Source organism: Adiantum capillus-veneris, chromosome 4 (genome assembly GCF_014529385.1).
Source record: "Adiantum capillus-veneris isolate H3 chromosome 4, ASM1452938v2, whole genome shotgun sequence".
Classification (NCBI taxonomy): domain Eukaryota; kingdom Viridiplantae; phylum Streptophyta; class Polypodiopsida; order Polypodiales; family Pteridaceae; genus Adiantum; species Adiantum capillus-veneris.
Window position 1 is genome coordinate 12,705,448 of NC_140934.1, and position 12,828 is coordinate 12,718,275.

At 43.1% G+C, this 12,828-nt stretch overlaps 2 protein-coding genes across 3 annotated transcripts; both read left to right on the top strand.

Moving 5' to 3' along the window:
• Positions 1-2,952: 2,952 nt before the first annotated feature.
• On the top strand, positions 2,953-9,152 carry LOC147458721 (uncharacterized). Of its 2 annotated transcripts, none has more exons than XM_086510164.1 (4): positions 2,953-3,227; positions 5,443-5,545; positions 7,188-7,342; positions 8,399-9,152. In XM_086510164.1, the coding sequence occupies exons 1-4, from the start codon at positions 3,063-3,065 to the stop codon at positions 8,690-8,692; spliced, it is 717 nt and encodes a 238-aa protein (XP_086366290.1). In that variant the 5' UTR covers positions 2,953-3,062; the 3' UTR covers positions 8,693-9,152. The 2 variants fall into 2 exon arrangements, with proteins under 2 accessions (XP_086366290.1, XP_086366288.1); XM_086510162.1 differs by lacking the exon at positions 8,399-9,152 and adding an exon at positions 7,456-8,007 and having other exon boundaries at positions 2,982-3,227.
• A 1,266-nt stretch (positions 9,153-10,418) lies between these two features.
• LOC147458722 (uncharacterized) lies at positions 10,419-12,451 on the top strand. Its single transcript, XM_086510165.1, has one exon. The coding sequence runs from the start codon at positions 11,698-11,700 to the stop codon at positions 12,106-12,108; it is 411 nt and encodes a 136-aa protein (XP_086366291.1). The 5' UTR covers positions 10,419-11,697; the 3' UTR covers positions 12,109-12,451.
• The last annotated feature ends 377 nt before the right edge of the window (positions 12,452-12,828 follow it).

Here is a 12,828-nt window from a genome sequence, read left to right on the forward strand (position 1 = left end):
ATTAACCAGCAGGATGCCTCTAGATATTTGCCCCCCCCCCCCCCCCCCCCCCGGTTGTCTCCTCCCGCAATCTGCTCACACCTCTCTCGCCCTCCGCTTGCTCTCCTCTTTGCAAACCTTGCGTGCGAGTCCTCCTCATAGGCGCACATAACAACACTCGCATCAGCCACCCTTGCTTTATTGTTGTTGCTTGGTCTTATACAAAGACGTTCCATGTCACCCCCTCCTCTACGCAATCTCTTTGCGCGCTTTGCAACCTCTCCTAGCCTCTTTTCCATCGCCCCACATTAAGCCAGAGAGAGAGAGAGAGAGAGAGAGAGAGAGAGAGAGAGAGAGAGAGAGAGAGAGAGAGAGAGAACACCACGCCACCCTCCAAGCTTACTGCTCCTGTGCTTTTGCTGAATGTAGGAGAGAGAGACGTAGAGTTGCACCCGACACTTATAAACATAACACCACCGCCCACCACCCCTAAAAGAGCTTTCCAAATACAAAGACACCCGTGCCCGTGGGCGGTTGGTGGAAGTCGCTACACACACACACACACACACACACACACACACACACACAGAGAGAGAGAGAGAGAGAGAGAGAGAGGAAACAAATGAGAAAGAGGAGAGAAAACGCGACTTTCCTTGGTGAAAACAACATCTGCTCTAGATTCTTGGCTTTTCCAAATTTTCAAAAATGACCAGATATACTCGCTCTACTTTCAAAAAATTCATTTGTTTCGGATATTCCTCCCTTCATCCCACAAAGGTTTTGCTCGAACAATCGCAGCCTCTGTGAAAACCCATAGCTGTAGACCTATTGCTCGCAACCCCCCCCCTATGACATATGACCGGATAACATGGGAGTAGACATTGACAGCAAATTATTTTAGGAGACTGCTCCACGTCCTCTCTCCATCTACTCCTATAGCCACCCTCCCTCCTCCATCTCGTCCTCAAACCAACATCGCCAAGATTTCTAGAATAGCCCTTGCCTCATGTGTCATGACCCATGCCAACATCTTTCCTTCCCATGAAGTAAATACGGATCTGTGCATTGGTAACTTGCAGGCTTGCGATGCCACAGACCTGAGAGAGAGAGAGAGAGAGAGAGAGAGAGAGAGAGAGAGAGAGAGAGAGAGAGAGAGAGAGAGAGAGAGAGAGAGAGAGAGGCCTATAGCTTGGTCTTCACTTTGCATGAGAGTCGAGATTCCCTAATTCCACGTGTCTGGGCAAAGAGAGAGAGAGAGAGAGAGAGAGAGAGAGAGAGAGAGAGAGAGAGAGAGAGAGAGAGAGAGAGAGAGAGAGAGAGAGAGACCACGTCTCCTCTTATCTCTTCCACCTCCTATTCAACTCCTCACAGCACACCGCCACCACTGCTATAACCTTTTATTTTCGAAGACAACATCTCCTCGATTCTCCTCTTACTTTCTTTTCTAAAAATCGTGACCCCTACCTACTCCTAACTGGCAACTCTACTTGCTCGTATGTTAGTTTATTCATTAGTTTCTCAAATTTCTTTGACTGGAGGCTCACCTCCTAGGCTCCTAACTCGAGATGCCTACCCTTCAAAAGGGAAACTAGCTATTCGATCACGCAACTGCCTACATTTAGGCCCTCGTGAAGACCCCTTAACCAAGCGAGCAAACCTGCGTATCTGTAAATAGCAGTGCTCGTATTCATTTAAAAAAAAAGCACGTTAAACCCCGCATCGCTACTGGCTTCGTCCGATGCTAGCCCGCGCCCTCTTGCAAGCCTACGTCCTCCTTGACGTCGCCTTCGCCTTCCCCCTATGCCATCTGTCTGCCTCGCCTTACCTCTGCGAGCCTGTCTACTTCTCGTTGGATTGCCATCGCGGATCTTCCCTGATTCTCAATAATAGAAGAATGATTGGGTACCCTCAGGACTAAGTAACACACAAAATTGAATACGGGGTGGTGAGGGGATTTATGGTTACCAAATCTACACACGAGATTTTATGCAATCGTAACCGCAACACTCCTATCAAAACTAAACCCGGCCACAAATTGGACCCCTTGAACCCGGGTAGTGCATGTTTTCGAGCATAATACATCATAAAAACAGGGCTGAGTACAGCATGTGCGCGTGGGTGAGTTGGTTAGCCCACGTGACCCAAAACCTGAGCTGCGAGGCGGTGGGTTCAAAATTGGTCGGCGGAGATCGAAATTTTGCGTTGTCCGGGTTTTATTTCGCCTCGAGATCTCGCCTCCCACTTCTGGACCGTCGATCCCCTTACCCCCCCCCCACATTAAATTTTGTGTGTCACTTAGTCTCGTGGATTGGCTACCTCCTACTCGTTAGTTTCTATGTTTTCATTTAAGAAGTGATCATCGTCAGGACTAAGTAACACCTATAGTTAATGCGGGGCCAAGTAATGGGATCGACAACGCAGAAGTTCACGCACGGAGATCGAAGAGATCGCAACCGTAGATGTCTGCTCAAAAACTAAACCTAGACACACACTAAACCTGGACTGCTCAAAGCTAAACTTGGACAGACGCAAACCTGGACAACGTGGCCAATGCACCCCGAACTCACAATATTACAGCGTCAAAACGGTTTGAGATACACAATGAGCGCGCAGGTGAGGTGGTTCGCCCGTTTGACCCTAATCGCGGACCCTCGAGGTCAAGGGTTCAAATCGCGCCGGAGCGCCTCGTTTTTCGCACTGGCCAAGTTTAGCACCCCCCCATTTTTTCGGTGGCACGTCTCGTTTTTTGTGCCGGTCAGGTTTAGTGTGCCTCGAGATCCCACCCGACCGTCGATCCCATTACTTTGCATAGGTGTTACTTAGTGCTGAGGGTGAACCATACAACGGGACCTGTGTGAAACCTCCGTTACTAGTGAGGGTACGGATCTTTGGATGAACATGGATTCATTGAACAGGCGTCGTTTGCTTAGGGATTTGGTACCACGCTTATTCGACATGACATTATAAATGGAATCATTACGGCATATGAGATCATTCATTCATCTCACGAGGTAATTGCATTCCTTGTGTTCATGTGAGTTTCACACACAGAGGCTCGAGAGGGGGAGGGAGAATCCAGAGCCATGCAAGGTCTTTCAGCCTTCAGAATAGCCCATTGCTCCTTCCGCTGCAGCCCTGCTGCCAAGCAAGACCTCGTCCTTCTTGGATTCCAGCAGACAAGCGGCTCTTTGAAGTGTTCCAGGAAAGGATTCTCGACCTCAGTACCTATATTGAAGGCGATTCTTCAGGTAGAGAGAGAGAGAGAGAGAGAGAGAGAGAGAGAGAGAGAGAGAGAGAGAGAATCTTAGCAAGTTCAGCTACTGAGAGAGGTGTGATTTTTTAGTTAGCAATACTCCTGGGCTAGGGAAGCCATAAACTTGTCTATGCTATACTTGCCTCTTTTTCCTCCTCCAGGGTATAGATAGGCCAACTAACCAACCAACTCTGATTTTCTTCACAAGGGTGTTTGAATACTAGCCATTTGGACTATCTAGACAAGGCTTTAGAATTTGTCAAGAGTTTGATGGCTAAGAAAGCTTTTGAGGCCCCTGATCGGGACATTAGAAGGAGTCTTAAGGAATACTGGCATGCTGGACTGATTTATGCTGATACTTTGAATAGAAGGAATTCAGTTTCACATTTTAAGGAGGTGATTACAAGGAACGTGGTCAGAGGCATGCCTAAATTTCTTATGTCATGGTATACAAGTATGGTGTTGAGTCGACATGATCTTCTCTTGAGGGCTGTGCCTTTTCACTGTTTTGACTAAACACCTCCAACGATGTAGGTGATCATTCACCAATCACTAGTTTGAAACTAGTGCAAATTAACATTCAAATGTTTTCACATAAGGATTATTTGCATGCTATGATGCTCATCATTTGGTTTGGCTTTCTTTGAAGGGAGGTTGGGTAATATTTTCTTGTAGGCTACCAATTTTCTTGAAACTGGTCCTTGTATGTAAACATGAGGAAGTAGAACAATTATCATGATCAAAACTCATTGGTAAACTACTCATAGCACAAGTGTGACTAAACTCTCAATTAGAGAGAAGCATTTCCTTGAAACCGATGTGTTTACTTGGTGTAATGAACATGCACATGAGGTACATGAACTAGAGTTTCACGAAGACTCGAGTGATCTGTGGACTACATATTGAGGTTTTCCACTCATGCCCCTCTGACTTGAATTTATAGGTTCTGCTGAAAAGCAACTCCAAAATTTTGCTTGGAGGATCAATTCTGGATAGCTCTTGGGGCCCGAAAAGCAATTTGAAATTACTATTACATACAATTGGTGCCCAAAAGCACCTCTGCTCAATAAAGCACCCGGGGTCATTGAAAAAATTGGCATAGGGTAGCAGAAGAGATATGTAGACATTGACATCATGTAGACACATGGCATTCTCAACACACAGCATGCAATAGTGCACTGTTCATCAATGAACATTCACATGAACTCTTTACAGATGTCTCTGATACCCTTGAATCACTATCATCACACGTGTATTGAGATAAAATGTTACAGACATTTTACCTCACACACATTAACATGGGTCCATGACTCAAAAGGTACTTAGGCTTTTTAAAGGCTTTCTTTTGTCAGGTTCCCCACATAGAAACTATTGCTTTCTTTGTTAGAATATGAAAGGAGCAGCTATATGAGCGAAATGTTGGATAAATACTTGTAGTATGAACGAAGTCCTAGAAGCTTTGTATATCATGCAGTATAGTGGGCTGAGACCATTCTAGAATGGCTTGGATTTTTGTTGTATCCATTCTCACTTAATTGTGAGAATCAGTGTGACCCAAGTAATGAATTTAGAGGAAAAACTCACTTCTCAGAGAGTTTTTTTGAAGCTTGTGTTTTCGAAATTCTTCAAAAACAACTTGTAAGTGATGTTGATGCTCTTGTTCCATTTGACAAAACATTAGAATGTCCAATAGGTGGGTCATCCACCAAACGCTAGCAGTATCCTTCAGATACATGCAGATATAAGGGAGCTTGGATATTTCTGTTGAATCAGAGACGGCAACTTCAAATTGCTTAATGAAAGCAAAAGCTTTTTCTTTAATTCATTGACCGCTGTACGAATTAAGTACTATGTCTTTGTGGCTGGACTTGAAGGTCTTCTTATGATGATATTTTCGACCCTTTCCTTCTGTGCCTGTCGATTAGGCACATCACAAACACAGGTTTGAGTGCAAAAAGTTAAAACACGTACATGTGTGATTACAGAGCAGGTGTATGTGTGGTGTGGTGTCTCGATTAGGGGATCAACTTTTTGGTTATTTACCGTCTTTAAGTGCATCTTCGTCTGCAGTTAAGATATTATGTTGCAGCAATCCCTTGAAGCAGTAGCTAGGATTCTGTTTTGGGTCCACTCACAGCCTCAAGTATAGCTCTCAATGCCGTTCGAGATTGTGCTGCTTGTTCATGAAACTGTCTTGTTCTATGGTGCAGGATGGATCTGCAACAGAAAATTTACAAATTCCTTTGGGAGGAGAAGTGCGCAGCAATCAGGCAGAGGAAGAAGTGAAGAATGACTGTGTGGCTTTGGAAGAAGGTTGCTCTACTTCTGCTTTGTATGGCTTTGTGAAGAAAGTAAGGCTACAAGTTAAGTTTGGCCAAACTAGTCAATAGCTGGCTTTAACATGAATTTGCATCAGTTAAGTGAGCGAACAAAATTTCCGGCTGGACTCAAAAGAGTTAGGACCATGGAAGTTTTCACAAGGGCAGGCAATTCAGTCATATGTTTGAAAGTTTCTGAACCACGTGTACCTAGCTTTCAGGGATGCATATATGTGCCTACATGATCGTTAGCATGCATGTACAGGGCCTTTATATTCGGTGCGTGTTTGTGCCTGCATGTATGCGTGCATACGTACAAGTGAGATGGCTGTTACTTTCATAGACATCTGAAAAATTTAATTTGTGCAAATATGGTGTGTTATCTCAAGAAGCATATCTTACAATCACAGGCTTGCATTTTTGTCTAGATTCCTGCTTTCGTGCATGCTCACAAGTAAGCTTGCAGATAATGCACACCCATTTTTCTCTTTATACAACCATGATTGTGTATGCTCGTAGATACACACATTTGAATGGGCACAACTGTGTGAAAAGTTGAGGTTTTGACATCTGTAGTTCTCAGCTAATATGTATATAAAAAGGATAGGTGCGTTGAAAGTGCAACATTTGTTTAATAAATCTACTGGTTACATGATGTCAGTCTCGTACAAGATTGTGATCGTCTCACCTTAACCTGGTTTGAAAGAGCTTTCTGAACACATGTTTACAAGAATAAGAAAGTTGAAGATGTAGGATCAGTGGATTGGTGGAAATATAATAAAAGAAATGGTCTGACAGCATTTTGTCTGATTAGCTAAGTTTAGTAGGATTCTTTGCTGTTTGCAGAGATGCTTCCCTGAAGAGTTACACAGTGCATGCCTATCAAACAACATCCGAAGGCTGTCACAGCCATTTGCATACCTGCAAATAGTTTTGTCTTGTCACGTCACATCAACATAACATGGTGGCAGAATAACTACACCATAGAGTGGGATTTGCTAAGGCTTAGAAACTTGGTTCATTATTATTGCTGGAGACACTGAACCTTCTAGCCATGTTTCTGTAGGCAAAGTGGGGGTTTTTCAAGTTGCATTTTCGCCTCGAGGTGATGTTCTTGAGGTGAACTTTGTTGGTGTATAACTTATAGACATATTGTTGCGATGGAGCATCACTTTACTTGGGAGTAATGTGTGAGCTGAGAAGGTCACAGCACAAGCGTGATGACAGTCGCTTCTAAGTTCTTTCTAGCAGGCATCGTGCTGTTGAGACTGAAGCCAAATGCGAGTGTTTCTAAGTCTTCACTGTCCATGGAGTATTTTGGGCACAAATTCATATACTAAATGAGCCTTTTCTGTGCTTCTCTTCATCAAAATAGTTGTAGATTGCTCTGCAAGGTTCTGATCAACTTATGATGATAAACCTTTTAATAGTCCTTACAAATTCCCTTCCATCTTGCAAACAACATTCCTGTGCAATGCTTGTGTGGCAAACTTATAGCACTGATGCTAACACACATGCTGTGTGTTCGAGCATGTATACACTGCCGGTAGATCATGAATTTTAGTGATAGAAGTTTCCAATTTGCTAAATATTTTTGTGCATTCAGTGTTTACCAATATCTTGAATGACAAAAGCAGGTCCTACAATAGAGGTGAAGTTTGTTTTGGAGAAGAAGTGCCACTTTGGGGAGAGATTTAATGTGGTGGGCAATGATCCTATATTTGGCAGTTGGGACGTCAAAGCGGCTATACCAATGGAATGGGCTGACGGTGACATCTGGACTGCGGAAGTGGTATCAGATTCAAACTTCGATTTTCTCAGTGTTTTTGTATTTTTTGTTTGTAGTGTTAGATGGGAGCAGGCTATTTCTTTACGATAAAGCTTGCTGTGTGTTTATTTTACTAGAATGTGCCGGCTGAAAAGGAGTTTGAGTTTAAGTTTGTGTTGACTGGAGAGGGTGGAGAAGTTGTGTGGCAGCCAGGATCAAACCGAGTGTTCAAGACAGTAGGGGGTATCTCACTGTTGGTTGTCAATGAGGAATGGGGTTCTGTGGGTGAAACTACAGCCACCAAGGTGCAGCTGTTTCCTACTGACCCAGTAAACGAAACCAGCACCACTACAGAGGCAGAGGGGACACTGGTTCCAGGTGACATTTCTGGTGCAGAAGATGCAGCCAAAGATGAGATAGTGATGGCACTGGAATCAACAGAGGATGGGACAGAGGCTAATTCAACACCGACTGCCGAGTCAGATCTTAATGCAGCACCCGAAGTCCCCATGGCTGAGTTAGATATAGCAACAACTGTTGTAAAGAGTGTCGTTGTTGTTGATGGTACTGTTTGAACTTTGTAGCAGTAAAAAAACTGGCTTATCGTGCATGCATATAAGTTGGGCTATATGTAATCGGGCCTTACGTTTAGATATTTTTGAATTGCAGTTTTTAATTTGCTTTCTAAACTTCGAAGCTCGATCTTGAGGCATGGAGAGGTCAAGCTTTTTGGTAGAATCCTGCCTAATGGCTGGTAGGCTGTTTTTGGGCAGAATCTCCTTTTCTAGCTTGCTAGAGATGTTGGAGGACATTTGAGTGTTGCGTGTTTGCAAGGCCATCTTGCAGCAGCACGGTTGTTTTTTGACCTTGGTGTAAGGGGGAATTACATAATTACCAAGTCTAAGCTAGCAAACAAATCGGTCCTTTCAACTTTGTGATGGGAGGATTAGTTGATTGCTGCCTCAAGTGTCAGGAAGGCTGTTCATATAGGCTGCAAAACTAACCTGGGTTATCTAACCACCTCTTTTAACGCTTGATCCTTTACCCGACTTTGAAGTATTTCCTTGAATGGTATTGTAGGTAAGACTGAACCCCAGAAACTTGGGTCAAGTATCATTTCCTTGGAGACCATGGATGGTTGGTTGTGTGCAGCATTGGCGGCTGAATGTTTGGCGAATTGGGGGCTTCTTTATGGGCATCTTGCATGGTCAGCACACTTGGGACTTTAGTCCCTGTGCAGTTCCACCTGCATGGTCGTACTGGTGGTGTTGGTGGGTTGGCCTTGGTGTGGGTTGGTCCACTCTTTATTTTGGTTTTAAGGCTCGAGTACTGGGGGTGTGCAATATTGACCAGCCAACCAATAATTCTTTCTGACATTGTGTTGATGCAAAATTAGCTTTAATTTTGCATCTACAGATGCATTACATTGCCTGTGAGTGTCATGTTAAGATTGTACATGGTACATGGTAGGATTAGATGGTTACGCTTGCCTTGAGCTAGTGTTTATTGACTACAAGAAGAAAGTGGATGTTCTCAAGAAGACTACAAAGCCAAAGGGATTTAAAGGTGTAAGATTGCAAAAAAACATCAGGAAACTATGCAGATATTCAGAAAAAACTGGATCACTGAACGAAAAAAAAAAAAGAAACGCCTTCACACAGAAATTGTTTCTTCTCCTATTCATCATCCTCTTCTACAGCCAGCTGAGGGATCTTAGCAGAAAGGAAATGTCATTTTTATGAAGAAAAGGTACTTTAATGCAAGACAAACCTGGTGGAGAATTCTTTGTAACAATTTTTTTTTTGAATTGAAGGCCATAAGTCGTCTTCTTCCAGCGTTGCGTCATATTGTTAATATCAGGCACATAACGAACTTCAGCACCATTTTGTGCATGATTTCAGAATTCAGTGCAAGTTGCACAAGATACACCATAAATACTTGCCATAAATGCCTCGAAGGTCTTCAGTGATCCTCTACAGGTGCGTTTCGTCAACACCAAGTGATCTACAGGCACCTCATTTCTTTTTTTTTTTGAAGGCATGCAGAGGTTGGAGCTCTTTATTTAGAGCAGCATTTGCCTTGGATCATACAAACTAATCTTTTGGAAACAAAACCTAGTGGTTACGGTTTGGCTCCATAAGTATCCGTGCAGCCAACATAAGTAAATGCCTTGTTCATCAAAAGATTTTAATTCTAGCTCAAGAAAGCTGGTTCTTGATTCTGCAATCGAGTCAGAAAACCCACTTCTAACTTCAAATCTACAATAGCAGCCCTCGCAAAACCTTTACAAGAAAATAAGTGAATTGCATTGAACTCTCAACAAAAATCTCTGAATCAAAAGAGAGATTCAGTTTCCTCGGGTCACAAAAGATAAATGAAAGCTTGATAGCCTAAATTATGTTGAGATCAAGTATAGGAGTTTTACATCAACATAATTTAGGCTCAACACTCTTTTAAAGAGTACCTCCTTTTCCTAATTCGACAAACACTTAAGACTAATTGCTTTGGATTCACAGCTCATAAACAAACAGTGTTAGTTTTTGATAGCAAAACATTCAAATTAGCGTGATTCCCTTGAAAGTAGTTAGTCTTCGAATTCCTTAATTAATTGTTGATATAAATAAAAAACACCAACGTGATCTTTAGTTTCAGTTTTTTAACCTGGAAACTGCACGAGAGACAGTGTCAAAAATATGTAACTTGATAGATTTCAGCCAAGTACACTGGCTGCACTTGCTAGGTTTCAACTAATTACACCCGATAGCATTCAAAAATCAAATGCAAATAATTGTTTCCTTGCGAATCATTTTATCACAACATGAGGGTCCAAACCGAATAGTTTATCAAATCGGTGAGAAGACTGCGAAGCTTTATGCGCCCACATTCAGTTTTCCTTGTAAAAGTATCCAAAACAACTCTTAAGCCGCATCGTCCATACAAATCGCATATCTTCCCTAGTATAATCAGTAACCCCCATTGCAATAAAACATTTCATTTCTTGACGTATCATCAAAGAAATGTACAGTTGACGAGAAATCACTTCATTTTATTGTGCACATAGAACTAAAAGAGATAATAAGATCGATCTCATCTTCTTCACTCGCAGATTCACATTGGTCAAACAAATAAAACCGACAAGTTCAAAAAAAGCAACTCCATCATCTTCAACAACTTGTGTGAGGCTAAAACCTACTCCTCAGCATCCCAAAAATTACAGGAGAGCGTGCATCTAATTTGATCGGTTAGCAAACCTATGGATGTCATATTATAGAGGCATAAACGGTATGCAATGCAATCCTCCAAACAATCCTCCCAGATCTTCCATCTTTTGGCTATTCTTTGAGACAAGTGAAGACTACCTTGCTGAGGTCCACCCCTTATGATCAACTTACACCATTGGGAGCTTAGAAGGACTACAAGGAGGGTGTTCAGAGTGTCGAGGTTGAGATATTCCATGGTCTACAAGATGAACAAAAGGCTCTGGCTTTCATACAACCTACCTTCTCAAGAGGCAACTTTATAGAAGCCTCCAAGGGGGATAAAAAAAGGCCTCTTCTTTCTTCAAGGGTAATGCTCAACAGTGGTGGCCTACACTTTTGTTCCAAGATCCTAGCTTGAGTTCTACTAGAAACCAAGTACAAATACTGTGGCAATTTCTTTTGTAAATATAAAAGAATTTTTAAAAAAAGCCCAAACTATGACCATTAAATCCTGAGGGTATTTTTGTAGTCATAATAATGGGTGTATCCAAAATTGATACACCCATAAAGAAAAACAGTACATTGACAAAAACTATGTTCCACACTAAAGTGTAAGATATTGTGCACCTACAAAGGGTGCAATAATAATAATAACTAGCCACATTAAATCTGATAGAGGTCATAGACACGTAATGAGAGGCACACGTATTGTGGAGAATCATGGATACTATCTATCTTGGTAAACAAAAGATATAGAAAGAAGCTATCTGTTGCTACTTAACATACTTCCTTCCCTTGCTGCATTCATTCTTCATCTTTGACTTGGTTCCCATTAAATGGCCTATATATATTAGCCCCTCAAAGAGTCATTGATAAGCAAAAGATCATCTGCTACTCAGGCACAAAATAACATGATCTACTATCTATCTATACTATTATAAAGCGGGAGGGATTCTGGTCCCCCCTCGGCCATGTGGCAGTAGGAGAATCCTCCGGGCCAGTGTGGCTTGCCGTTCATCACGTTGAGGGAGAGAGAGAGAAGAGAGAGGCGGCCAAGCTCGGGGGAGGACTCCGGTTAAAATACACTGACCCCAAGAGAGAGTGCACGCAAAAAATGTTGTTCAATAGAGGCACCGAGGCCGGCCATTGTCTAGCAAAGCGGGGGTTAAATCTCCTTGAATGCACAACAGAGGAGGCAATGGTGCCCGACCTGCTCCTCACGTGTTGGCAAGAGGCTGGCATCCTTCAGGCATGCGTGAGAGCGTGCGCAATCCGGTAAGGGTGATGGTGGAGATGGGGCAGGCCGCAGGGTCGGCAGAGAGAGGTGCAACTATGGTAGAGCTTGCTGGCGGCCTCCAACTTCACCTGCAGAATGGCAATGGGCACAAGGTGGGCTACATAGTTTCTACACATGGGAAAAAGCACGATCTTTTCAGCTTGCTCTTGCTGGCAGTGCTTTATGCATTCCCTGGATTTCCTGGCTTTGCCCGCCACAACCAGGACTGCCACCGTTACTTGAAGAGCAAGAAGCTTGTTGGCCATCGAGCCAAAGCTCTAATGAAGGAGGTGATCAACCAGCGCCACCTATAGCCTTGACATGGAGCATCTGCCCCACCCAAGAACTGCTCCATGTTCTTCTGGCTGCCTCTTGAGGGTTCCACCTAGAACGTTTAAGTTACAAATGACAATAACATGGTCCTACATTCGTATCTACTTCTCTATCTCTGTTTCTCTCACCTCATGTATTGACCTTGCCACTGCTCCTTGCAACGGCATGTACTGGCCACACGCAACATAGCTTATCTCACCCTTTCTCCGTGCTTACAAGCAACCTCTACTTCTATGAATCTGCATCCCGCCATAGTTGCCTCGGCAAGGTCCTGTCACCTGCCCAATCTGCCTCGGCTACAGATGACAACCCGAGAGAGAAGAAGGAAGAAGAGAGAGAAATGAAATGAAAATGAAATGTTATATTAACGTCTTCAAAAGGCCATGATGACCTATGAGACCACAAAGTTACAAAGTGGTGGATCTGATACAAAGTAGTCAGAGTAACAAAATAACCTAACAATAGTACAAAACAAAGATATATACTATGGGGTCATAAGTTGGTCAATGTGAGCCACACAAAAAACTAAGCAAAAAATGGGTGGCTTGTTGGGATAGCTGAATCACAAGAGATCTATCATCGGTCGTTGGCGAATCTCATCAATTTCCTCCATGGTTAGTAGTATGACCGGGGATCGTGCATGCCTGGCCAGCGTGCTCCGAATTTTCTGTCGTAGCCTCCGTCGATGCTGTGTAGTTCTT